Source organism: Syngnathus floridae, chromosome 16 (assembly GCF_059516105.1).
Source record: "Syngnathus floridae isolate MCC-2025c chromosome 16, RoL_Sflo_1.0, whole genome shotgun sequence".
Lineage (NCBI taxonomy): Eukaryota > Metazoa > Chordata > Actinopteri > Syngnathiformes > Syngnathidae > Syngnathus > Syngnathus floridae.
Window position 1 is genome coordinate 9,315,160 of NC_142428.1, and position 24,361 is coordinate 9,339,520.

At 48.8% G+C, this 24,361-nt stretch overlaps 3 protein-coding genes and 1 non-coding gene across 10 annotated transcripts in view; 1 reads left to right on the top strand and 3 right to left on the bottom strand.

Moving 5' to 3' along the window:
* syne1b (spectrin repeat containing, nuclear envelope 1b) overlaps positions 1–7,731 on the bottom strand; it is a 52,527-nt gene extending 44,796 nt beyond the window's left edge. For 2 of the 7 annotated variants that reach the window (XM_088399882.1, XM_088399880.1), the window contains exons 1-23: positions 7,321–7,731; positions 6,331–6,392; positions 5,489–5,584; positions 5,144–5,227; positions 5,044–5,064; positions 4,380–4,472; positions 4,145–4,311; positions 3,859–4,055; positions 3,664–3,773; positions 3,243–3,275; positions 2,992–3,099; positions 2,782–2,919; positions 2,507–2,671; positions 2,296–2,408; positions 2,055–2,223; positions 1,882–1,978; positions 1,785–1,805; positions 1,387–1,589; positions 999–1,163; positions 764–916; positions 548–691; positions 281–448; positions 58–216 (exon numbers count right to left, since the gene is read on the bottom strand). In XM_088399882.1, coding sequence (XP_088256008.1) covers positions 58–216; positions 281–448; positions 548–691; positions 764–916; positions 999–1,163; positions 1,387–1,589; positions 1,785–1,805; positions 1,882–1,978; positions 2,055–2,223; positions 2,296–2,408; positions 2,507–2,671; positions 2,782–2,919; positions 2,992–3,099; positions 3,243–3,275; positions 3,664–3,773; positions 3,859–4,055; positions 4,145–4,311; positions 4,380–4,472; positions 5,044–5,064; positions 5,144–5,227; positions 5,489–5,584; positions 6,331–6,392; positions 7,321–7,396 — 2,742 coding nt within the window. In that variant the 5' untranslated portion in view covers positions 7,397–7,731. Of the gene's footprint in view, positions 1–57; positions 221–280; positions 449–547; positions 692–763; positions 917–998; positions 1,164–1,386; positions 1,590–1,784; positions 1,806–1,881; positions 1,979–2,054; positions 2,224–2,295; positions 2,409–2,506; positions 2,672–2,781; positions 2,920–2,991; positions 3,100–3,242; positions 3,276–3,663; positions 3,774–3,858; positions 4,056–4,144; positions 4,312–4,379; positions 4,473–5,043; positions 5,065–5,143; positions 5,228–5,488; positions 5,585–6,330; positions 6,393–7,320 lie in introns of those variants that run through there. The other 5 variants (XM_088399881.1, XM_088399883.1, XM_088399887.1 and 2 more) reach the window with 5 other exon arrangements.
* Positions 7,732–10,725: 2,994 nt separating this feature from the next.
* On the bottom strand, positions 10,726–10,798 carry trnar-acg (transfer RNA arginine (anticodon ACG)). Its single transcript has one exon. It is a non-coding gene; the product is annotated as a tRNA-Arg (tRNA).
* A 292-nt stretch (positions 10,799–11,090) lies between these two features.
* Positions 11,091–13,293, top strand: LOC148385570 (galectin-8-like). Its single transcript, XM_088400114.1, has 6 exons — positions 11,091–11,338; positions 11,829–12,179; positions 12,255–12,347; positions 12,428–12,519; positions 12,599–12,785; positions 12,888–13,293. The coding sequence occupies exons 1-6, from the start codon at positions 11,312–11,314 to the stop codon at positions 13,038–13,040; spliced, it is 903 nt and encodes a 300-aa protein (XP_088256240.1). The 5' UTR covers positions 11,091–11,311; the 3' UTR covers positions 13,041–13,293.
* A 371-nt stretch (positions 13,294–13,664) lies between these two features.
* Positions 13,665–24,296, bottom strand: LOC148385571 (uncharacterized). Its single transcript, XM_088400113.1, has 3 exons — positions 23,805–24,296; positions 23,468–23,579; positions 13,665–17,029 (listed from the first exon to the last, which is right to left on the bottom strand). The coding sequence occupies exon 3, from the start codon at positions 16,635–16,637 to the stop codon at positions 14,205–14,207; it is 2,433 nt and encodes an 810-aa protein (XP_088256239.1). The 5' UTR covers positions 16,638–17,029; positions 23,468–23,579; positions 23,805–24,296; the 3' UTR covers positions 13,665–14,204.
* Positions 24,297–24,361: the final 65 nt, after the last annotated feature.

Sequence of the window (24,361 nt, forward strand, 5' to 3'; positions counted from 1 at the left end):
AAAAGTTTCCAGAAGGTCAATTTTAGTCATGCCTTTTGAAAAGCACAGGATCTTTACCTGTGAGGAGGCTTGGAGGTCCGCCACTCTTTTCTGCAGGAGGCTCAAGTCCATGTGCTGCAGTGTTTGACTGGTGTCCATGAGCTTCAGGATGCTCTGGTGGTTCCTCTCAATCACCATCAGACACTTCTTGCAGCTCTGCGTGGCAGCCGCCAGCTCCTGCAACAAACGAGGCGTCAGCCTAACGTGTTCCAAGATGGACCGAAGAACTCTGAAGCATCACCTGGATCTTCTGGTTGAAGTCCACAGGCCCCTCTGAGTCTGTGCCGCTCGTCACGTGGCCCGCCTTCTCCAGGGCCTGGTAGAAGCCGGTGATGTTCTTTTCCATTTCTTCCAGAGGAGCCAAGAGGGACTGAGACTCCTTTAGCAATGGCAGACATCGCGCTCTCACCTGAAGGCGTGATTGAGACGGTGACTTTGATTCTCGTCATTCCAAGTCAGAAATTTGCATTCGGCACGCCTGAAGGGAATTTGAGCGGCATGGCCGCACCTTGGCGAGCTGCTCTTTGATGGAGGTCATCACAGACGTCATCTGAGCCAGCTCCTCCTGCGGCGTGTCTTTGCTCAGCAGCTGAGCGGTGCGACCAGCCGCCTTGCATGCCGCCTCCATGGCTGGCACTTTGTGCTTGATTTCCTTCGGGGGAGGGGAGGGGGGGGTGATGCATTCGCGCTTGACGTCAACAAACGTTACATGCGCTGCCTTTACCTCCACGTCCTGAGCGAATGCGCGGACGTTGAGGAAGGACACTTGCACGGCGGCGTTCATCTTCTCGTCGGTGGCGTCCATAAACATTTTCAACGTGTTGATGCCGTCCTGATAGTCATGCCTCAACTTGTCCACCTCGTCTGCTCTCGCGTACTGACAACAAAAAGCCAACGGTGATTCCAAACCCCCCACCTCTACTTTGACACGTTAAAAAAAAAAAAGAGACTTTGTTTACGTATTTGACTTTGACGAAGAGCTCCCGCCATCGACCGTTGAGAAGGAGGAGCTGCTGCTTGAGGTCTCGTGACACGCTGTCGTCGCAGGTCTCGATGAGGAAGTTGCCGGCATCGTTCATGTCCATGTGCTGCTGGACCCAGTGGGACAGGTTGCGGAAAAAGTCCTGCATAGAGACAGACCACTGAGCTTGGAGCGGAACTATTCACCATCTTTTGGCACCGTAGTGCCTTTAGACAAAAGTAGTGTTTTGCTAACATGTGGCATCTTCACTCAAGTAGTGCTTTGCTGCCATCGTGTGGTTATTGTAAACCTTTTGGGGGTATTTATAACTGCCGGCCTGTCAGGCCCTGCATTTTCGTATCCTTCTTGACTTTTTACGTGCGTACCCGCTTGGAGGCCTCGGACTGGTTGAGCGCGTGCTCAGCGTCCTCCAGCCAGGCCTGCAGAGCCGCCACGGTGGCGCTGTACTTGTCCCAGTTGGAGATGACCTCCTCCAGCATGCTGCGAACACTGCGCACCTCCAGAGCCAGGTTCTTCCACTGAGCCGCGGCGTCGCCAAGGAATTTGCTCACGCCCTCCGCTTCGTCAACTACCGACGCCAATAAAGCATGCGAAACATGTTATTGGCCGTCCATCCGTTGTGCCAAAATTCGATTGGCTTTTCTTGTTAGTTCGTATCATCAAGTAGGAACAGGAACTGAATTATGTGTGGTGTTATTTCAGAAAGAAGGATGAAAAGTGCGGCGGAAGTTAAAAGATGCCATTCCATTTTTTTGGGACTTACCTTTGGAACAGGTTTTAGACCCTAAAAGATGAAATGTTGTTTACGACAAAACTGACATGCAGGCGCCGCCGTAATACGAGCGGTCAGAGAGACTTACTCGAAGCGTCCGACTTGACGTAGACGTCCGCCGCTTGTTTGAGTGCCGAAAAGAGGACGTCGTACTGCTCGAAGAACCCGCGGCCCTCGATGAACGTCTACCAAGAGAAGATCCCAAATGAAAGCGTTTGCGCAGTCGCGCCTGCCCAACTAACTCACAAACGACAAACTCACCAGGTAACTCTGCAAAAGGACCTCCACTGCGTCCCGCCTGCCGTATTTAACGATCCAGGATTTGAGTTTGGACTCCGCCAAGAGCAGAAAGGCCATCAGCCTATACTTCATCTCACAGAATTCCAGTTTGATCAAGTGGCCGTGTGATGACGTAGACACAAAATTAAACCTACAGATTGGAAAGCTGCTTGACTTTTTTCCCCTCTTGAGTTACCAAACGGTGAGCGGGCGGGCGACTCACCGTTCGGCCATATCTTGGAGCTGTTCCGGCGGAAGCGGGACGCCGTTGACTGAGCCGTCTCGGTGGATCTGCTGGAAGGGTTGCCTGTGCGATTCCAGATTTTTTAACACCTCCTGAAACGCAAAGAGTTGCATTTACTCAGTGTTTCCTTGTTTTCTAAAACAACAACGGACGCGTCTCCTTCCAACAGCAAAGTGTGGAGCAAGCTGACCTTATGCTGCTCCAGTTTCCTGCGGAGAACGTTGGCCGTCTCCTCATGAGCGTGCTGCATGGGAACCTCCTCCCTCAGGGCTATCTCCGCTCGGTGCAGCCAGGCCCCGATCACCCCCAGAGGACCTGGCAGGGACTTGTCCAGGTGGATGTGCCAGTCCAGCAGCTGCGTTTGACACCCACCCAAAAAAAAAAATTAAGATTCAGTCACACGGGTTCATATCGCTCGTAAATATCACAAATAATAAAGCAAGGACGTCTCGAAGGGAGCCCCACCCTGATGGAGATGCGATCCCACGCCTGCTTGACCATAGCCTGGTCCACGGACAGCTTCCCGTCCTTGCGGACCGGCTGCAGCAGCGGATCCGTCTGCTTCTTCTTCATCTCGTACTGAACGCGCAAGTTCTTGAAGGCCTGCGCAAAAGGCAACCAAAGCGGTCGGGACACACGGATGGACGTGACAGCAAGCGACTTTCCCGGAAGTACCTGATACTTGTCAGTGAGGTTGCCCTCGGCCGCTTGGGCCCTCAGCACGTCTCTCTCCAGCTGGTCCAGGAACACCTTCAGCTCCCTCAGCATCTTGCGCTCCTCCCTCTGTCAGGTATGAGATTTTGCAAGAGGTCGAACATACTTTTGGCTTGCTAATTCTGCGCCGTGAACACTTTTTTTAGAACGCACTTTGCAGAAACAAAAGCTCGGAGGCTTAAAGACCGAAGAGTTGAGGAAAGCCAACCTACCTCGAGCATTTGCTCGATGTCTTGAGGGGCAAGCTATCCGGCGGAAGGCGGCCAAGCACACAAGAGAGTCGCATCAGAGAAAAAAGCAAGGCGGCGGGGACGGACGGCACGCGTCACTCAGCAAGCCCGCGGCTCGCCTGACGCACGCCAGGTGACAGCGCAAAGGCGGGAACGCAACCCGGGCGCAGCTTTAATGTGCACGCAGGCGGATGGAGAAATCAAAGGATGGCAAACCAAGCGCTCTTGCGTTAAAAGTGCACGCACAACCAGAAAAGCTCAGCACCGCTCGTTTGCCTCGACGTGAAATGAGAAGAAGGCAAGTAAGACGTTTGAATTGTGAGAAAGCGGTTGGAACAGATTTGCAGGAAACCAAAAATGCCATGAGGTCACTTGAAGTCACGGAGCCGGGTTCAAGAGTTACCTCATCGTGCCGCCCGTCGTTTTCCGAGTGGGGAGGGTCAGGGTAGTGCTTGAGGAACTGCGCCACGTACGTCATGATCGACTTCTCGTCCGGCTTGTCCACATCCACGTCTGCCGAGCGACACAAACGAGAGCCATCAAACATCCGATCTCTCCCTGGGCCATCCAATTGAAGAAGACCCGACTCTCCCGACACCTTCTGGATCCAGCAGACGAGGGATGCCCAGTTCGTTCTCCGCTAGTGCAAAAGCCTGCTCCAGATTCTCTTTGTGGCTTCTCGAGCGCGCCGCCTGCATGTCGACCAGGTCGGGCCGGATGGCGTGCACCAGCGACTGGAAGGCGAAGCCGTCCCGCCAGCTCGTGGCAAAATCCTTCACCTCGATCCCGTGATGCCTGTGGAAAAGGGTTGAGACTCGTTCATTCCGGACCAGAGTGAAGTGCAGTTTGGAAGTTTTTGTGAAAAGCTCTCCTGGTGGACTTACTTGGCGGCGGTGCACTGGACCCATCTGAGCAGCGCCTTCTTGGCGTTGCCCTGAAACTTAACAACTTTTCTCTTCATGGGAGGACTTCCCGTTTCGGAACTCTCCACAGAGGAGTTGCTTGCGGACAAGGCCTGGAGGGCTGGAAGGTTGCTTGTCAACTCCTCAATCTGAGGAGGGAAAAGACGGTGTTTATTTGGAGCAAAGATCCCTGCCGTATTCTGAAGAATGAGAAGACCTGAAAGTAAAGGATGATGGTCCATATCAACCCAAGGACGATGGATGGCCGTCCGTCCGCAATGTCCGTAGCGTGAATGTTAACCAGTTTGATCTGAAACAAAAGCCACACATCTGTTATTCCCCGGAAGAAGGCATTCCAAATAGCATTCACCGCTAAAGTTTAAAAAAAAAAAGCTTCTCGGGTTTAGCACGCTTCCAAATGTGCCAAGTTGTGCCAAACAAAAAAACCACAAGGCATGATAGCAACAAACGGCGGCTAACCGACACAAGCTAGCAGCTCATATTACACAAGCTAGTCCTGTTAGGCTATGCTAACTCACTTAGCATTTATAACCATTGAGTCACATCACCCATCACCCCTCGCTCGCCGAGATTTTAGGCCTGACACACTCTGCACGGACTCACAACGTTGCTGCCTGGAACCATGCTAGCAAAAGGTTCCTTTTCAAGAAGCCAAAGCAGATGTCAGCATAGCAAATGTGACTCAGAGAACGTATGATGCAAAAGAGACTTTTTAATTGGCCTTTTTTAATGAGTCAGCTGTCGTGAATTGCAACGTCTCTGCTGCATGCGCCGCATCCACCGATCAGCACGTCATGCCGCTGTGCATCAATCAAAAAGAAAGCAAAGAGTTGCCGAGCGCTTTTGCCGGTGCGACTGACCGGAGATCCTTGATACCGACACTGAGCGCACATGTGATGGGAGACAGAGGAAACAAATGTAAAATATCTGTCCTGGGGGGGCAAGCAGAAAAATGCTTACCTTCCTGCCCTCCAGGAATTTGAGCGCTGTGCCAATGTTGGAAACCCAGTGGATCCGCTTGAGCTGGCGGCCTTGCTCGGAGGGCTGGTGAAGTCCACACAGATCGTAAAACAAACAAGAACCATCTCCAAAAAGTCTTCAAGCTCCGCCATGTTGATCAATATTCGTATAAAGTAGCGTAGTATAAAAGCAAAACAGGTTGGATTCTGTTTTGTACGTGGAAAAAATATCTTGATGATTACCGTTACCTGTAAAGTCTTGGAAAAAGGTCAAGTTGATGTCTTATTCTATTCTTAACTGATTCTGGGCAACTTCTGATGTGTATAAAAAATAAAGTCAACTCACAAGTCTTTGACCCGACAGCACTTCCAACAGAGCCAAGAGCTTCACCCCATCTTTTATGTCCTCGAAAAGATCGTTGACTTCGAGCGGTGGTTTATGCTGCAAGACAAGACAAGAAGAAGACAGACTGCAGTGTCCACAATGCCAGACAAATGTTTTGGCGCCTCCTCCGCTGCCACCGTGCCCGACCCGCCTGAATTGGACGTGCGAAAGGACATTAGCATGCCAAAGCGCGGAGAGGCCCCACCAAATGCTGCTCGGGAAAAACAGGCTTGTTAGCAACAAGCACCCAAGGGCTGAAAAGATGCTTTCGTTGCCTAGGCGATGACTTGACACATGTGGCACCCATCCATCCATTTTCTATCATTTTCTTTCCAAACCCCCAAAATGGGGTGAATGTAGAAAAAAATCCCAACGAAAGCTCTTCCTCCCATTCTGGAAAAAAGAAATTATCGACCCACCACGGGAAGGGCGTCAGAGTGGAAACAACCGTGGGGTGCACTGGAAAAGGTGCCAAGTCATTCAAAGTGAAAAGATGAGCGGATCATTATCATCATTTCTCATGAGCTCTGTCTTCACATTGTGAAATTCTGGTCCAAGCGTGGGCACGGCACGGCCACTTCGCTTCACTTTCCCCGCCGCTGTTATTTAAGGCTCTTAGTCGAAGCGAGGCGGCTGACACCAACGGCGGGCGCTATTTTAGACGGCAGCCTGCGGGGAAATGTCCTCGCCCCGTCGTTCCCCATCTGCACATACTCGCTCGAAACGAACGTCAGCGCGAGCTGCTACGGCGTATGTGCACGCTGGCCCGTCGCCAACCAAGCGGAGAAGAGTCCGACTCTTACCTTAGCCAAGTGAGAGTTGATCCATTTGGTGAAGGTTCTCTTCTGCACGGCTTCTTGCTCATCTGCACAAAGAAGAACACGACATCGTCAGAAGCAGACAAAGGTTGAAATAAACTCTGGCCGTGAAAATCAATCAATAGCAATCAGGAGTATCAATCATGGAAAGAGGAAGACGCGTTGTGAATAATTAAAGAGACAATCGAGTCGAGGCACAGTTTGAGGTGATCAAACAATCGTCGCTCGAAGAGGCGTTGTCGTCAGGCAGCAAAGTTCACATCGAGTCTGGTCCGTTTACGACCTTTATTTAGACGTCACTTCAGTCCGCGTAGGAGTTTGCCGTCGTAATCTTGCGCTCCGTTTGGTCAAACCGGGCCACTGTTTGGTTGGTGCAATCAAACCGTGCCGTAACCGTATGGACCGATGGGCTCCTTTGGGTTTGAGTCGGGATGTCTGGATTTTCAGACCTGAGCAAAGCAGCCGCACGCTGACTGCAGTCTCGTTTCGTCTCAGCTGTCGTTTACAGCTGAAGCTGTTTGGGGACGGCTCCGTCACGTGAAACCTTCAAGAAACTGTCGTTGGTGGATAGCGTGACGCAGCTTTATATGCCGTTTCTGACTGGAGCGACGACTCTTCCATCCATCCGTCCGTGCGTGCTGATACAATGTGAGGTTAATTAGCTGTCCGGGAGCACTGCAGCGGTAAGCCTGCAGCGGCAGCGAGCAACTGTGCAGCTCTCAAAAAGAGGTCATGGTATGAGATTAGCGGCCGCCGCCTCCTTTGTGATTCCATCAATAGCCCCTCGTGCATTATGCAGCAGCTTCGGGTTTTTTGTTAGCTGTTTTTTTTTTTTTTTACTCCGGCCCCACCGACTCCTTGGCAGTCACGCTCACAAGACGTGGTGGTTGTCAACGCACACGGGATGCCCGCCGGAGCGTCAAGCGATGCGGCGTCCGCCAATGACAAAGCGCTGGCCACCAAGCGAGGACTTACCCCGCAGATACTGAAAGAATCCCGTGACCAGATTCAAGGAGGTCTTCCCGGCGCAGGCGTCCTTGTAGCGAGCCATTCGACAGCCCCATGTGTCAAAGGAGCAACGTCCACGGTGGGTCGCCCCCGCCCCCTCCTCAAAGCAGGAAGCGGCTGGCTGGAATGAATACAAGCCCCCCTCCCCTCTCTAACGCGCACACACACTCTCCAATGGGTGATTTACGACGGCATGGTTCCGTGCGGCCGTGGCATTCCCATCCAGAGGGGCCGCGGATGTGGAGCCGCCGCCGCACCGCCGTGTCATCATCACGGCAAGCACAGTCAGATAACCGGCCACACATCGGCGGCTCAGCCAATCGGCGGCCGGCAGATGGTGATGTCACGAGTTTGGTTCACCGAGAGGCTCTTTTAGCTAATCTTCCGTGACTGACACCTCACACTACTAAAACACACAAATGTAGCCCCCCCTCCCTCCCCCCACAAAAATGGATTATCAAAACTGCAATGTATAATTCATAGGAACAAAAAGTAATTTATAATTTACTTTGACAGGTGACTTTTAAAAAACTGACTGAGTTTTACTTGACAATTGTTATTAAGATAATTAAGGTTTATTATGTATGTTTTCTATACTTTTATTTAAGCTATATATTTTATTGAATACATGTTATTTTTGTGGCACTCCTTTTTTTTCACTTTAAACTAATTGAAAGGAGCGTAAAAAGCTCAATAATTCATCGATTCGACAGCTAGTCTACCATCTGCTCCCAGTCTGCCATTGTGACAGCAAATGAGAACCCCCCCCCCCCAACAAAACCACCAGGGGATTTCCCCCCGTAGCACTTTACTCTGCTTATTCTCTCATCACTTGACGTCGCTCTTGTGCATAGAACAAGATAACGTGGAAAAAAAACCTCCTTTCTTCTCTCAAGACTACCATTGATGTGAAAGCTTTTCTGCTAAAAATAGATCAGAGCTGCATATTCTATTATTGGTGCTCTGTACACAGATGCTGCAACTGGACCACCCAAAAAAAAAAAAAAACTATTTCAGTAAAAGATGCCCGTTGGCACTCTTCACCGACACTGACAAAGAGATGTTGCTCAGGCGCTCAGTCCAGCACATGTTGCTGACACTGGAGTGATGATGTCACACATACACATTGTAAAAAAATAAATAAATAAAACACAACTGGTATTTTTTTTTGTGGGGGGGGGGGGGGGGGGGAGCACTTTGAAAATACAAATGATTGATTTTGACACCCTTCCTATCTAGACGTAGGACCACAAAATAAAAAAAGCAATTTTAACCCAATGTCACACTTAGAGAATGACAAGTCACCCTAGCAACTGTGAGGAAAGACTTGTGGTTGCGGTGCCAAAGCGCTGTGCCTGTTTCTGCTTCGACGGAGCTTCCTGTGCAAACCTCACCCGCATTCAAAAGCGCGTTACATTTGTCACCACATGATGACAAACTTCTCCTTCCATACAAACTTGAAATAAAATGGAACAGAAGGGTACTAAATAAAGGGTACTAGGTTCAACTCACTGGACTGATATTCAAGTTTTTGACAAAATATGACTGGAGGGAGTGGGGTTCCCTGCCTTTGCAAAGTTAGCATCAATACAACAGGAATGCATCCCTGAGACGTTGATACGGTTCAAGCTTTTAGTTTTCAGCTATCGGAATGATTGGAATGACTTTCACTTGGCCACTTGGACAAAAAGTGACAGGAGTGAGGTTGCACATTGGGACAAAGTCAGCACTTTGTTTTTGATACACTGGGAGCAGTTTTTCACAATTTGACTGATTGCCACTCGGCCGCTGATGTTAGCTTGTGTGTCTGTGTGTGTCTGTGTGTGTGCGTGTGCGTGTGTTAGAGTGACTTGAGACTGGCCCGCAGCCCATCCACTGAATCAGCAGCACGCCCCGTTGCAGCAGCAGCAGCAGCAGCACAGAAGAACAAATACACACACACGCACACACACACAGACGGACACACGCAAACACAGTTGAAGTGAGGAGTTGGAAAGCCACTCACCCTGCAGTTTTTGCATCACATGAGCGATGTCCACACATCCCGTGACACGACGCCTCGGACAGGCCATGGCGAGGTCTCAGAGGGTGTGTGTGAGAATGTGTGAGAGTGTGTGTCGCCTGTGATGCGCCGGTTACGTCATGGGTGTCACCGTCCAATGGCTGCGCTTCCTCGTTTCATAGCCTGATGGGGCAGAGAAATGTTACTTTTGTTATTCAGCCATCCATTTTCTATACCGCTTGTCCCCACATTTCCATGATAAATATTTTAACAGAGTGAGTAACAAATAAAGCCTTTCTAAAGCTGGATGTTAATAAAATGTCCAGGTGGGATTTAAATTCGGTTTACAATGTGAAATAACATTTACAAAAGACAAATACAGCTGGCCATTCCTGTATTATTGTCTTCTTTCTTTAATTCCATAGCAAAATGTCCGAACACTTTATTGTACTTGTGTGTACTTTACCACTGATGCTGTTCGCAAAATAAAGATCGCAGGTGCCCCAACTGCAACGAACTGTTAAGTTTAACCATGAGAGAGAAAACTAAAATGAATTGAATCAACCCGTACGTTTACTGCTGATTCTGGAGGAACTAGCTTGAACTTATTAGCCTCCAGTAAAAACAAAAACAAAACTTCTCGAATTATGAAGTTGCTGTGGAAGTTTACGCACATTAACGACAGAAGAAACGACACTTGAATGGACTCCACGCCCTCCACCCCGCCCCTAACAAAAACTATTACGTGTTGGACGACTAAAACACTGAAAAGTACACAAACACGAAGGTTTAGGTTGTTGGTTTTTTTACCGTTAATGCGTTCGGATTCATCCGGATAGCTCATGCCAAGATGCACACCGGAAGTGAGCATATGTTGCCGGGTTTCCATGGTAACGCCACAAAAAAAAAAAAAAATGCAGTAGCATCTTCATTTATAACAAACATGAAATGCACCTCTTTTACCTTGGGGCTGGCCAGACATTTGATATATAGAGTTTGATTTTTGTTTTTTAACATGGGATTGTGTTTTCTCTTCTTTCAAATCTTCAGTGTCAAAACACAATCATGTGCCTCCATCAAGTGGACAAAAGTGGAGCTACATCACAAAATAAAGAACAAAACCGTTCTATATGTATTCTAAGTATTTAATTCTAAAATGTTAAATGTCACAATTCTTTATATGTATGTTTACATATATTATAGTCTTTGTTAATGAATTTAAATGTGAAACAGCAGAGTGGTCAATGAGCTTTGAAGGTGGAAACCCCAGAACCCAGAATAAAGGTCCGCATGCAACAAGCATACTCAACAAATGGGAGGACTAATCCAACCTTGTATCTCGTATATCAAGTGCCGCTACAAAATAAACACGAGCTAGCCAGGAGTCGAACCTAGAATCTTCTGATCCGTAGTCAGACGCGTTATCCATTGCGCCACTAGCCCCGTACAATTCCTTTCCCTAAAACGCCATTCAAACAGAACGTGCTATGTACAAACTGAATTATATTAATTAAAGAATTTATTGATATAACATTTCCAGTAAATAAACATGTTCATTTCATGTAAGAAATTGGAAGATACTTTGATATGGAGCATTCTGACACAAACGCTTGCAACACAGCAAAACACGATGCAGAACTTTTTGAAAGCACTTGCGACGTCAGCCAACGCCACTGCTAAGCGACCTTGGAAGCTGACAAAGCTTTGCTTGCATTGCAGCTTTCATGCCTTACATGTACAGTCGTACTTGGCAAGGCGACCCAAAGTGCGTCACAAACAAATGAAACACAAACGCCTTCTAAAGTGCTGCTTGACCCATAACGGGGTTGCCAGACGCCTTTGCGTGCAGTTGTCGGGCGTCGGAGCGAGTAGACACGTTTGCACATTTGCTTGCAATTGTCAGGCGTCGGCGCCAGTTGACTCGTTTGCCCATTTGCGGGTGCTTCGTCCTTCACAATGCGAAACTGTCACTGGAAACTTTTGGTAAGCTCGCAGCATTCAAAGCTAAACGTTGTGTAGGAGGTTCTCAATATTCAGTGGCCAAGACTAGAAAGTGAATATAATTTTTGTGATTTGGAACGAACACTTTGCGAGAGCTACAATTTTGTCTAGTCATTTCAATTTCAACTTTACGTCAACATCCAATTTTGCAACACGTTTGACTAGTCATTCCAATTTCAACTTTACAATGTCAAAAATGTTGACTCAAGAGCCACAAAAATACCGTTAATTTTCACAACATTTTTCAAAAACAAACTTGATTTTCACGTTTTTCCCCCCATGTGTGCTTTTATATTCAGTTCTGCTTTAAAATTGTTGAATGCGCGTTTGTGCATCAGCGACGCGCTCTTTTTTTCCCCTTTAATACGATTCCGCCACTAGAAGGTGCCCACTTAATACACGGAGACGCAAAGCTGAGGGATAAGCTTATATGTTTTGTGACTAATTGCATGACTTGTCCCACTTTTGTCAGGTGGCCATCGCAGTGGCTGTCATAGTCGTGCTGACCATCTCGATCACGCTGCCGCTGCTTCGCATGTACGGCGCACTCGGCTCCAACAGCAACGATCAGGATTCCGAACCTGGAATTAATTTTGATTCGGATGAATTCAGACACAATGCCAATGCCAATGCCAATGCCAATGCCAAAGCCAAGCAAAATAAGTCCATTCACGTTCCCAAACCCACCGTGGCAGCCGCGCCCGTTGTGCAGCAGCCGACTCTCTACACCGTCATGACAGCCAACGATAACGTGTTGAACTTGACGGAACAACTGGCATTTGAACTCGTCAATCAACTGACCATTGTGGGAAAAGTCGAGTTTGTGAGTGGTCGTCGACCTGGAGGGAGGGGCTGACACCATAATGACGCTCACCGTGTCTTGTTTCCTGTCAATCAGAAATTGCAACAAAGCAAAGCGGCACATCAAAACCTACCGGAGATCGTCTGCTCGAGCAGACTCACGATGATGAATGCCCCAGATCATGGGGGGGTAATTTTTTGTTGTTGTGTGTGGCGCACATGCTAGTGCATTTTTGTTGTTGTTACTACACCCAATCTTTTTTCCCCCAGACTAGCAACAATCTTGTCGGGGACCTGATTCAACCTTTCAAAGCGGGTCGGCGCATCGTTGTCAAAGGGAAAGTCCATAAACACCCAAAGTGGTACCCAGCCAAATCCCCGCCCCAAAAGGCTGTTACCGTGACAACCCGACTATTAATTTATTGTGTTTTTGTGTTGCAGTTTTGCTGTCAGCCTGGACACAGACCAGTACCACAATGACAAGGTGGTGGCCTACCTGAACGCTCGCTTCAACTTCGATAACGAACGGTACGTGTTTTTGCGGCAATGCCGCACGACTGGCAACGTCATGATGCATCCGGATCGCTCTCAGACCGCCTTCCCCTTTGAGGAAGGCAAATTCTTTGAGGTAAAAAGCAAAATCTGGGCTCTCTCGCCCCTGTCGCTACGCGCCTAGTGCTAGCAGCTCTGCACGCCGCCCCTTCGCTCACACTGCCGTCTTGCTGTTCAGATGGTCATCTTGGCTGGCGATGACAATCGCTCCATCACCATCAGCATCACCGGCAATGCCACCTTCACCTACACGTCTCTAGTCGAACTCGACACAGTCACACATGTGAGAACAATGGGCGACATGAACGTGATTGATGTCTGGCAGATGTGAGAATCGCGGCGAGGCATTTTCTGCATCCATCTCCAAAAATGTTTTCAAAATTTTAAGTCAATTTAAAGAAGCCCAGCAGCTGGAGATTGTCCTGAATGAAACAAGCTCCAGAATGGTTAGAATTGAAGCAAGATTAATGTTAAAGACATGCTATTGAATGAATGAGAAAACTGAAGCTCTAGAATTGATGTTGAGCTTTTGAAATTGTATTTCTTGTATTTATGGATTTCTAATAAACAGCATTGCAAAAGCACATTGTTTCTCCATTTGAGTCCCAATGAAGCATGGGGCTGAGCTACAGAGTTGCCACCTCGGGACAAATGCCACAATAAGTCTCTTCACACGTTAGCAATAAATGGAAATGTTAATACTAACAAAAGCCGACGCGATCTGTATAAATCCACAATGGCAGAATATTCACTTAACGTGCAAGAATACATTCTCTAAATTGCCAAATCAGATTCGTGAGAAACTTGATCCATGGTGTTAGGTTACGGATTCTAGTTATTGATCTGACTCCAAATTGCGATCAACACTTAACACATAAATTGCAATGTCCTAATCCACACACTGGCGCACCTAACAATTTTGCGAGTTCGTTCTGTCAAAGAGAAGACCAGTAGATCAATTAGACCAAATTTACCAATTATTTATTCCTGACAAAGCGCACTAATACAGGCCTGGGTCCCGGGTCCCTCACACTAAAACTCGTGCGTTTTTGTGACCACCAAAGACGACACATTCTTCCGGGTTGCCCAGTTTTAAAGAAACACAATATGAATATTAAAGCATGCAAAATATTATGAGATGATTGGTGGATGGCCATCTCCTCCCCGTCCAGGTGTCGCTGAGGTCAGGCGGTTGGGTTTTCCCCTCGATGCCCAGTCCCATAGATGTGCTGTTGTTCTCCCTTCTCACCGACCTTGAGATTATCTCGTCCGGTACTCCCTGTCTGGGCCTATACACAACACTTCCAAGAAAACAAGTTCATGCAGTTTGCCTGCACATTCCTCGGCCCCCACCAATCCACACGAGCACTTCAATACTAGATATTAAGATGATTATAAGTTTAACACAACCTTAAAATATGTTTGCAAACTCCCAAAAGCACATTTCCCTTTATTCCCTCTCATGACCTCATTTATGAGGTCATCACCCGTTACCCTAGCAAACAGCCACCAGCGCGGTGTCGATCCTTCCTTCCCCCTGCGGCTCATGTTGAGTCAACAGGGTATATTGCCCCATCGGTGGCAACGGGCCAACGGTTTTCTCGATCAACCGGACAGTGAGTGATCTAATACATGGAATACAACAACAACCGCATAACATCATAATTGTAGTGAAAATAGCCACAGCAACAAGCACAGACATGATGAGCCCTTTCCAGTTTCCAAACGCTTTCATCCAATCAGACCAAATATCGGTGTGTACACCTGAATGATCTTTCATCTTTTTGTTCAGTGTCCTTAGTCCTTCCAACGCCCTGGTCAGTCGGCCCCCTGGTGCCGTGTTGTTTGGGATAAAAGTACAACATGCGTCACCAAACATTCCACATACACCATGTTCCTTAGCCAATAGCATGTCCAACGCAATTCTATTTTGGAACGCCATTAACGACGTTGCAGCCAATTGTTCATGAACTGCGGCGAATGATTCAGCTGTATAATTACCCAGTCGTTGGACATTGTAATGAACGTAATTAATACGGTCCACATTTTTATTGGGGGTGATCCATAGGAAGATACTTTCGAATCCCGAGGCCACTTGATTAGCGAGTTTATACTCATCTGGTACACCCCGGGGCACTCCTATAGCGTCAATATATGTTGGATCGTCGTCGTTCAACCACGGGGGCAAAACGTCTCTTTTGGCTCGCTTCAGGAGCTCCGCCAGTGGGAACTCCAGGTCCCAATTGAGATTCTGTATTTCAATGGGGACAACCACCACAGGCATTATCAAAGACACGAGGGCACAGATACCTGATGCGTTCTTCGGCAAGCGATCATATAATTTGTCATCACCACACCACAACCAGATGTCTGCACGAGAGAGAGGAGAGGTTACATTCAGTGACAAATTGACTTTGCACCATGTGGGATCTATTGTCCCAATACTCATGCCGGTTCCGTTTAACTTTAAACATGTCATATTTTGTTGAGTCACATGGTTGTCAAAAATGGGCTTTCTTTTTTCCAAGCCTACGACTGGGAAAATATCCTCATAAATCAAACAATTACCACTAGTACTGGGCTGGGTCAACACCTGTAAGATACAAGATGATTCTACTGCCGCTGGTACAATTTTCAACACTACTCTTGCCTTAAGACAGACCACACAATCTTCACCAGTAGTATTAGCAGCTTGTTCTGCCATCAAAAGCCAATTATTATTTATAGCAGTGACTCCCGTGGTGATCCTAAACCAATCATCTACGCTCCTGACTGCTTTTGCGAGGATTCGAGGGTTTGTCGAGGGACTCAAGGATATTTCTTGTTCGGCATCCTCACCTTGACATAGGAACACCTGCCAATACGGGTATCCATACATATATATGTTTAACTGGAAACCCCAGCATCCAATTGTGCGGCTTCCCAAATGTAAATCGTGCGAAGTATTAACCCACAAGGTGATGCCTGTCTGTGTTTTGTCCCCTTTTATCATTTGCTGATGTTGTTTCGCTTGAACACTAGTCCCCCATGATTTATACCAATCTTTGGTGTCCCATACCAAATTTTTCCAACCCCTGTTTACCAACTCATTGGTCAAATACCAATCATAATCCCGATAATCTTGTCCTCTAATCTGCCCGTTTACCAAACTATCAAACGGTATGGTAATTTGTACTGTCACATTTTTAGGGATGCAAACCTGGATCCCCCATTTGAATGATTGAACCGGTTCGCAGAGCCCGCGGTGTGTCTGAGTGACCCCAGTCACCACTTGTCTTTTGGACCGGATGTTTAAATGGTACTCAGACACATTGTAATATGCTGTGGGGCACCCTGTTCCATTACAGTACCACAATGGTTCCTTGATTGGGGCGGGGTTTTTCAATTTATCGTTCAACCTCCCTTTACTTACCTTCACCGCCATCTGCGTCATCTGAGTGGATAATTGTATGCCGTGACTCTCCAATGCCCTCTCAACCGAGAACAAACCAAACTCATTCCCTGAGCATTGAGAATAAAACAACCACATTTCTCCATATGTTAACTTCTTTTGTCCATGACACGAAGCAACAACAAACTGTCCATCTTCTTTACATTGGTAAATACATGTCCCTTCTCTATCGGGTGGGGCTAAATCCAATACTTTCTTTACTTGTTGAATTTGGTTGCTCCACACCCTTCTCTGGTACTTTTCCAATTTGTCATGTAAGGTTTGGTTGGTCTCTGTCCAATTAGACAACGTGACATACGTTTGCCAATTTTTGCTGTCACATCTCTGTCTCAAACCTTCCTGTTCCTCTCGTGAGAGCTCTTCTGTTGTGTTCACCTCAGCTTCATAGACTACTTTTCCTCTGCATCGGTATTGTCTGTTGGTGGGTGAATTTTGAATTTGGGACGTTTTCTGCTGGATGGTCTCATCAATTGTCATCAATGCCCACACAAAAAGACAACTCACACATAGCACTCCTACTAAAAATAATTCTGAAAATTCCCAAAAACCTTTCCTTTTCCGTATTGTTCCTTCTGTCCCCCCCTTTTGGCCGGGTCCGGGACACGGCCAAACAGGAATACCTTCATCCTGATGGAACAAACTCTGGGGCCGGACGGAGTTGTGAGTAGTGATACCACCGGCGTCCTTTGAAGTCGAGCTGGGCCGCGTGAGACGTCCTGGCCAAGACACGAAAGGGGCCCTTCCACCGGGGGTCCGTCCACTTTCTGGAGATGACTCGGACGTACACGTACGGCGTGAGCTGTTTCTCCGCCGACACGCCTTCCTCCGCCGCAGCCGCAGCGGATTTCTCTCCAATCTGTGCAGAAACACTGGACACCAAAGCAGACAAATAGGACCAGTATGCTGCATGAGACAAACCTGGTACCGTAACATCCTCTGGTGGGACGAGCGTCGTTGCTGGTCCCGGCATTAGACGACCCGTCATCAATTCAAACGGTGCGAATCCAGTGCGCCTGTTAACGGATTGCCGCACAGACAACAAGGCAAGCGGGAGCGCTTGGAGCCAATTCATTGTCGTTTGAGCCATAATTTTGGCTAATTTCTCCTTCAGTGTTCGATTCATACGTTCAACTCCGCCCTGACTCTGAGGATGGTAGACACAGCCGAATCGATGCTTCAACCCCAAAATTGATTCTACCTTGGCCAAGGCTTTGTTGTTAAAGTGTGTACCATTGTCAGAGCGGATCAGGGCCGGGAAACCATGCGTGGGGATGTAATGGGTGATCAAAGCCTTGATCACAGCAGTAGAATCTTCTTTTGAGCACGGATATGCCTCAGGCCAGCCTGAGTAAGCGTCAACCATCACAAGCAAAAAGCGTTTCCCATTCACTCTTGTACTCATGTCGGTAAAATCAATGATCACCTCTGCCCCCGGCCACGGGGCCGGCTGAAACAGGCCGGGCTTTGGCTTCAACGTAGGGCGTGCATTGAACGTCTGGCAGGACTCACAATCCGCAACGAAATTCCAGACCACGTCCGAGAGTCTGGGATGCCACCAACTCCGGAGATGGATCATCATGGCATGGTGGCCCACATGGGAAGGTGTGTGTGCTTGTGCCAGGACCTCTGCCATTAGCCTTCCTTCCGGAAGAGCGGGCTGGCCTTTGGGTCCTACCCACAAGCCGTCTGATCGTTTGACAGCCTTTGCTGCCAGCCAGACTGATTTTTGTTGCGGGGACGCGGCATCCTGGGCGGCACACAGATCGGCATGTGAAAGCGACAGAGGCAAACAGGAGTCGGGGTGTTCCCCGTCCACAATCACTGGACCGTGGGACACCATCATGTCCGCTGCCCTGCCGTACCCGGCCGTCTGTTTGGCCAATTCATCAGCCGCTTGGTTTCCCCTGGCCACGAGGGTGTCAGCTTTAGAGTGACCAGGCACTTTGACAACGGCCACCTCGCTTGGGTATTTCAACGCCTCAAACAGCTGCAACATCAAGTCCTTGTGTGCAATCTCCGGGCCTCTGGCCGTTGTGAACCCGTTCTGTAGCCACCCTACCAGATCGATTAAGGCCGCCGACACCGCATAGGCAGAGTCAGAATAGATGGTCACGGCTTCCCCCTTACACTGCCGCAAGGCTAATACCAAGGCAAAGACTTCTGCCGCCTGGGCTGATGGGTGGGTGGTGAGCTTCATCACTTTAAGAGGCTGGAAGGAACCATCCCTCCACTCGACCGCAGCCGCGGCCGCATGGAGGGAGCCCTCTTTGTCTCTCCAACAGCAGCCATCAGTGAACACCACCCGACCGTGCCCGAGCGGAGTGGAATAGAGGTCAGGTCGGACTTTTGTCACTGTCTGGACCTTTAATGCACACTCATGTGGACCCACCAACAATTGATCCGCCATGTTCACTCCGGAATGGACATAGTTGACATTTGGAGCAGTCAATATTTTCAACAACCGTGTTTGTCGCAGCGGAGTCAACGTGAATGCCGCTGACGCGACAAATGAGGATACCGCATGATCAGTTAACACATAGATGGGATGTCCCATGACCGTGTGGGCTGTTTTGAGTAAGATCTTCGCCAGACCAGCAGCATATCTGGAACAGTCGGGTTGTCGTTGCTCAATGTTGTCCAAGGGGACGCTGCAATACATCAGCACTGCACGTCCATGCTGCATTTTCTGGTACAGAGCTCCATTCACAACTTTTCCTGAAACGGAGACATCTAAATGGAAGGGCAGGGTGTAATCAGGAGTGGCCAAAGCCGCAGCAGAGGCCAGCTCCTGCACCAGTGACACAAAGACTTCGGCAGCCTCCGGTGTCCAAACCAGGCAAGCCTTGAGATTCCTGGCCCCCTGTTCACGGATCAGGGCTCGGAGGACACCGGTTTTGTCGGCAAAGCAGGGTATGTAGTGTCTGCTATAGCCGCATAACCCCAAGAATGATAGCATCTCCTGGACAGTGGTGGGCCGTGGGTGACGGAGAATGGAGTTTCTATGCTCAGGCGACATGGCGAGGCCACTAGGGGTCAACACTCGACCTAGAAAAGTGACCTGTTGGCGACAGCATTGCAGTTTCTTCCTTGACACCTTGAACCCTTTCTCTCCTAACCACAACAGCACTTTCTTTGTTCCTGCAAGACACGCCTGCTCGTCTTTTGCTGCAATCAACAGATCATCAACATACTGCAACAACAAAGTGCCATCCGGCATTTGGCATGGTTCAAGGAGTTCCTTGAGGACCTGATTGAACAAACCTGGCGAGTTTTTGAATCCCTGCGGCATGCGAGTGTATTGCAGTTTCACTCCATTGTAGGTGAATGCGAACACGTGCCGCACTGAGGGGGAAAGCGGAAGGCAGAAGAAGGCATTGGCCAAATCAATCACTGTGAACCACTGGTAGGCAGGGTTCAATGACGCTAGGATCCGGTGCGGGTCCGGCACGGGAAGAACAGGAGTGATGGTGACATCGTTTACTGCTCTCAGATCATGTGCCATGCGCCATGTTTTCCCATCTGCTTTCCGCACTGGCCTCAGCGGGGTATTCCATTCGGAACACGACACTTCCAACACTCCTGCGTCCCAGAGGCCACACAGAGTGTCTTCCATGCCTTGGTCCGCCTCTTTCGGCCAACGATATTGAGGCCGTTTGATAGGCTGCGTCTCATCCATTTGGAGATCAATAGGGGCCACCGAATGACAAAACCCGACATCAAATGGACCCTGGGACCACAGTGTGTCGGGCAAGGCCGCCAGCATTACTTCAGCGTCCTCATGATCAGTTAACTCCCTACCGTGTGTGCGGGACACCAACATCATTTCCAGCAATCCTGTGTCTACCATGGTTTGTTTAATTTGGTATGCATTCTGAGACTCAGACCAGTACAAATTAGGAATGTGAGTTTTCCGCCAATCGGTCTGTTGCAACAACTGCTTGACCATTGAGCCCAATTGTCTGGCCTCGTGTCCTGGGGCAAGAGCCAGCGAAATGTGTGGCACCCCTTTCCCTGTCATTTTGAACCACTGCATTTGTTCATATGTCAATTCAGTTGCCGCTGCGACTCCCTCTTTACCAATCAAAATGCATGATGAAGTTAAATCCCACATGTGCCCTTCAATTTCTTCAAACAAATCCCGATATACATCATCACTTTTTCGGTCATAATATAGAGTGCAATGCAAAGGATCAACAGGTGGGTGGTATGGCGCCAGTGAGCAGATCCAAGGCTTCCACAGTAGGTAGGTCGAGAACACACCGCCACCAGCAGGGGTCTCTGGCTCCAGCCTGGCCCAGTAGATGGTTGCAGTTTCTGCTTCTGCCGGTAGGGGCGCCATCAGCCACTGACCATGTTGTTGTAGCTGCTGTGAGCACTGGATGCTGATGCCATCTGGAAATTGAATAATCACTCCCTCTGGCCCACACAGAATTCTGGCTTGAACGGCTGACAGCAAGTCCCTTCCCATCAAATTGATCGGAGTGTCTGTGGAATGGATGTATTTGTGCCACAGTCTACACCCTGTCCGGGTGATCACAGTTTCAAGTGGTTTGGTGAAAGGCAGAGTACGTGGTTGTCCCGAGAAGCCGACTAAAGTCGTTGTTTTCTTTGACAGTGAGGATACAGGAAGGGCAGTGTTTATTGATGAATAAGTTGCTCCCGTGTCCACCAGCATCTTCACAGGTTTTCCTTCCACTGTCACATGAAGCATTGGCTCCGCCGGGCCACTGCTTTCCTGGCTCCCCGGGCAGCCCTATTCAAATTGTCCACACCAGAGATCATCATGTTGGTAGTACTGACCTCCGTGCGTTTGTGGCTGTTGCCAGGGCCGTCCACCGGGTGGAGCTGTTCCTGCCTGTTGCATCGGCGCCCCGGGTTGGTATGGCGGGCCTCCGGCTGGGCGGGTGGCTCCGCGTGGTCGATACTGTGGACATTCTTTTGCCCAGTGATCGGTTTCGCCGCAGATGAAACATGCGTTTGTTGAATGGGGCTTGTATGTTGCCCTCCCCGGGTAAGCAGGTGCACTCCCTCCCCGGCCTCTGTATCCGCCCCGGAACTGGCCTCTTCCGCGCCCCACCACCTGAGGAGCCTGTGACATTTGCATTTCCTTTTTCTGTGATTTAGACTGTTTAGCTTCACCATGCATTTTTGCCAACTGTAATTTCAACAACTGTTTAGATAATGCGTCTGTCTCGTTTTCAACTTTAGCTTGTGACTCAGTGAACATTCTGCAGTGATGCAAAAGATGACGTTTTAAATCGTTCTTCGGCACAAACCAGAATGTCAGGATCTGACATTAGCTGCTTCTTCACATCTGGTGGAAGTCCGTCCAGCAGCGCCGTTCGGAAGAGCACCTCTGCCTCGTGCGTGAGAGCCGGATGTCGACCTGTGGTTTCAATCCAACTCTCCACACATGTTACATAATGTTGTGCAGGTGACATTTTCACATCATAAGGAAACATAGTGGGGGCCAGATCGGTGGGTTGTGGGAAAGTCAATTTAATGTTTTCAAACAGGGGCGCTGCTACTTGTGGCAAGGGCACCTCCCTCCCCAGTCTCGCTGTGCCTGCTGCTTCCTCAATTGCCTGCAATTGCACTAGAGAGCATGCTCCTGCCAACATCTGGCGCATGTCACCGAGTGTACAGCTCTGCCCACTCATCAGAGCTAAAAATTTGTTCAGCCACACCTTGCCTCCTCTGTGAAGTGGGGGCATCTTTTCCATCATCGCGGTCACATCACGGAGCACCATGGGCTCGTAGTGCTGACCGCCCGATGTGGTCACCAACGGACACATCAATTCATTTTTCTGCACCTCGGCCTGTGTCATCTGTCCCTGACCACTCCGCAAATTATATTTTCTCCGTGTCTCTCTCTCTCCCTGTCTGCACTTCTTTCTACTGTCCTGATTCGCGCACTCCAACATTTTTCTCTGTTGCATCACAACATCATCTTCTTCCTCACCCTCGCTGCTTTCCCACTGTGGACGCTCTTGCTGTCTTCGTGCGCTCTTCGCGTCTTCTCGTCTCCCTTTCTCCGTTGCCCATTTTAACATCTGCGTTTCCTGTCTACGCTGCTCATCGGCTTGATCAATTTTCTTTTTTAGCGCCTCATTCTCGGCCGTAAGTCTATGCCAGCTTTCTCCTTTCGTCACATTGGACGGTTGAGGGCTAGGACCGGGGGTGGAGGTGTCCACGCGGGATGTGTCCCCCTCCCGGGCACGTCGCCTCTCTTTATTTACTGCTTGTTCAATCAACTGTACAATACTCTGATCCGCCCTTTCGCCTTCGCCCTCGACATCCACTACCATCCTGCCACCCAGCGTCACCACCGGAGCCATTACTCCGGGGTCGCCGTACGGCGGCGGTCCAACATAGCTCACTCCGAGGGTGGGGGCACTCGGGTGTGTCACATCATGCAAAGATGGATAAATGCCCTTGTATTCATTTCTTTCCTCGTCTATTTTCACCGCTTTCTCTACCTCCTCTGCTTTTCTCACATTAACAACACTTTCTACGGGCAGTTTCTTCTGAGTGGCAAAAATGGCTGTTGCAGCTGTCGCAAAATTGTGCAAGGAGCGTCGCTCTTCCTCATTCTCCCTAATGTGCTTCTCGAGCACCTTCCGCTTACGCCAGCCGGCGCCTTTTTTCTCGTCCTCTAAGGCGAGCTTTCTTTTCAGCACCCCAGTCTCTTTTTGCTGCAACTGCCGTGCCAGGCGTTCCATGTCCCAAGCTGTTGGGAAGCCCCTAAACAATTTGTCACCTTCCAATTTCGCGAAGACTTTTCGGTGTCTCATTCGCTCCTTCGCCACTCTCTTTCGGTCAATGCCACTCACAATTTGCGCTTCCACATCAGCATACATTCTTTCAATCTCACTCCACTCATTCCTCTCAGCACACACACTGCTCTCATCACACAAACTCCCCTCATCACACAAACTCCCCCCAATTTGGTTGTTCATTTTGGATATTTTAGTGGTCTGATCTCTCACAGGAGGAACTGTTACCACCGGATATTTTTTGAGGAGGCCTCACTTCCCCTCGGGGATCTCTTTATTAACCCCAGCTATCTGAATACGATCGTCACCGTACCCTTGTCCGCCACGACGAAGCACTAGGTCCCTGACCTATCCGTAGTACGCGTAAGTCCCTGACTTTACCGTACACGTTACACACGTAAGTTCCAAACTTATTCACCGTATGTATCTTCACTTCATGCACACCTTATTTGATCTGAACAACAGTCTCCTCTTAAATTTCCTCTTTCAATTTGCAGAATTTCGACTTATAGTAACAGGTATTCTGCTTACCTTATCAGTGGTGAGCTCAGGGTTGAGGAGACGTCGTACCAGCTCAACGTTGTGCGCTTATTTCCAACGGTTCGCCGACCGGGAGACAATGTCCCTGACACTGTCCGGTGTCCTGGATGAAGACCACGAGTTGTCAATTACCCTTCTCTTGACATCACGTCCGCGGTCACCAAGAAATTGTTAGGTTACGGATTCTAGTTATTGATCTGACTCCAAATTGCGATCAACACTTAACACATAAATTGCAATGTCCTAATCCACACACTGGCGCACCTAACAATTTTGCGAGTTCGTTCTGTCAAAGAGAAGACCAGTAGATCAATTAGACCAAATTTACCAATTATTTATTCCTGACAAAGCGCACTAATACAGGCCTGGGTCCCGGGTCCCTCACACTAAAACTCGTGCGTTTTTGTGACCACCAAAGACGACACATTCTTCCGGGTTGCCCAGTTTTAAAGAAACACAATATGAATATTAAAGCATGCAAAATATTATGAGATGATTGGTGGATGGCCATCTCCTCCCCGTCCAGGTGTCGCTGAGGTCAGGCGGTTGGGTTTTCCCCTCGATGCCCAGTCCCATAGATGTGCTGTTGTTCTCCCTTCTCACCGACCTTGAGATTATCTCGTCCGGTACTCCCTGTCTGGGCCTATACACAACACTTCCAAGAAAACAAGTTCATGCAGTTTGCCTGCACATTCCTCGGCCCCCACCAATCCACACGAGCACTTCAATACTAGATATTAAGATGATTATAAGTTTAACACAACCTTAAAATATGTTTGCAAACTCCCAAAAGCACATTTCCCTTTAATGGCAAAATAATGGGCAGAATAAACCAATAGCAATTTACAAGAAGAAACTAATTTTAGCATTAGCATTTTAGCCATT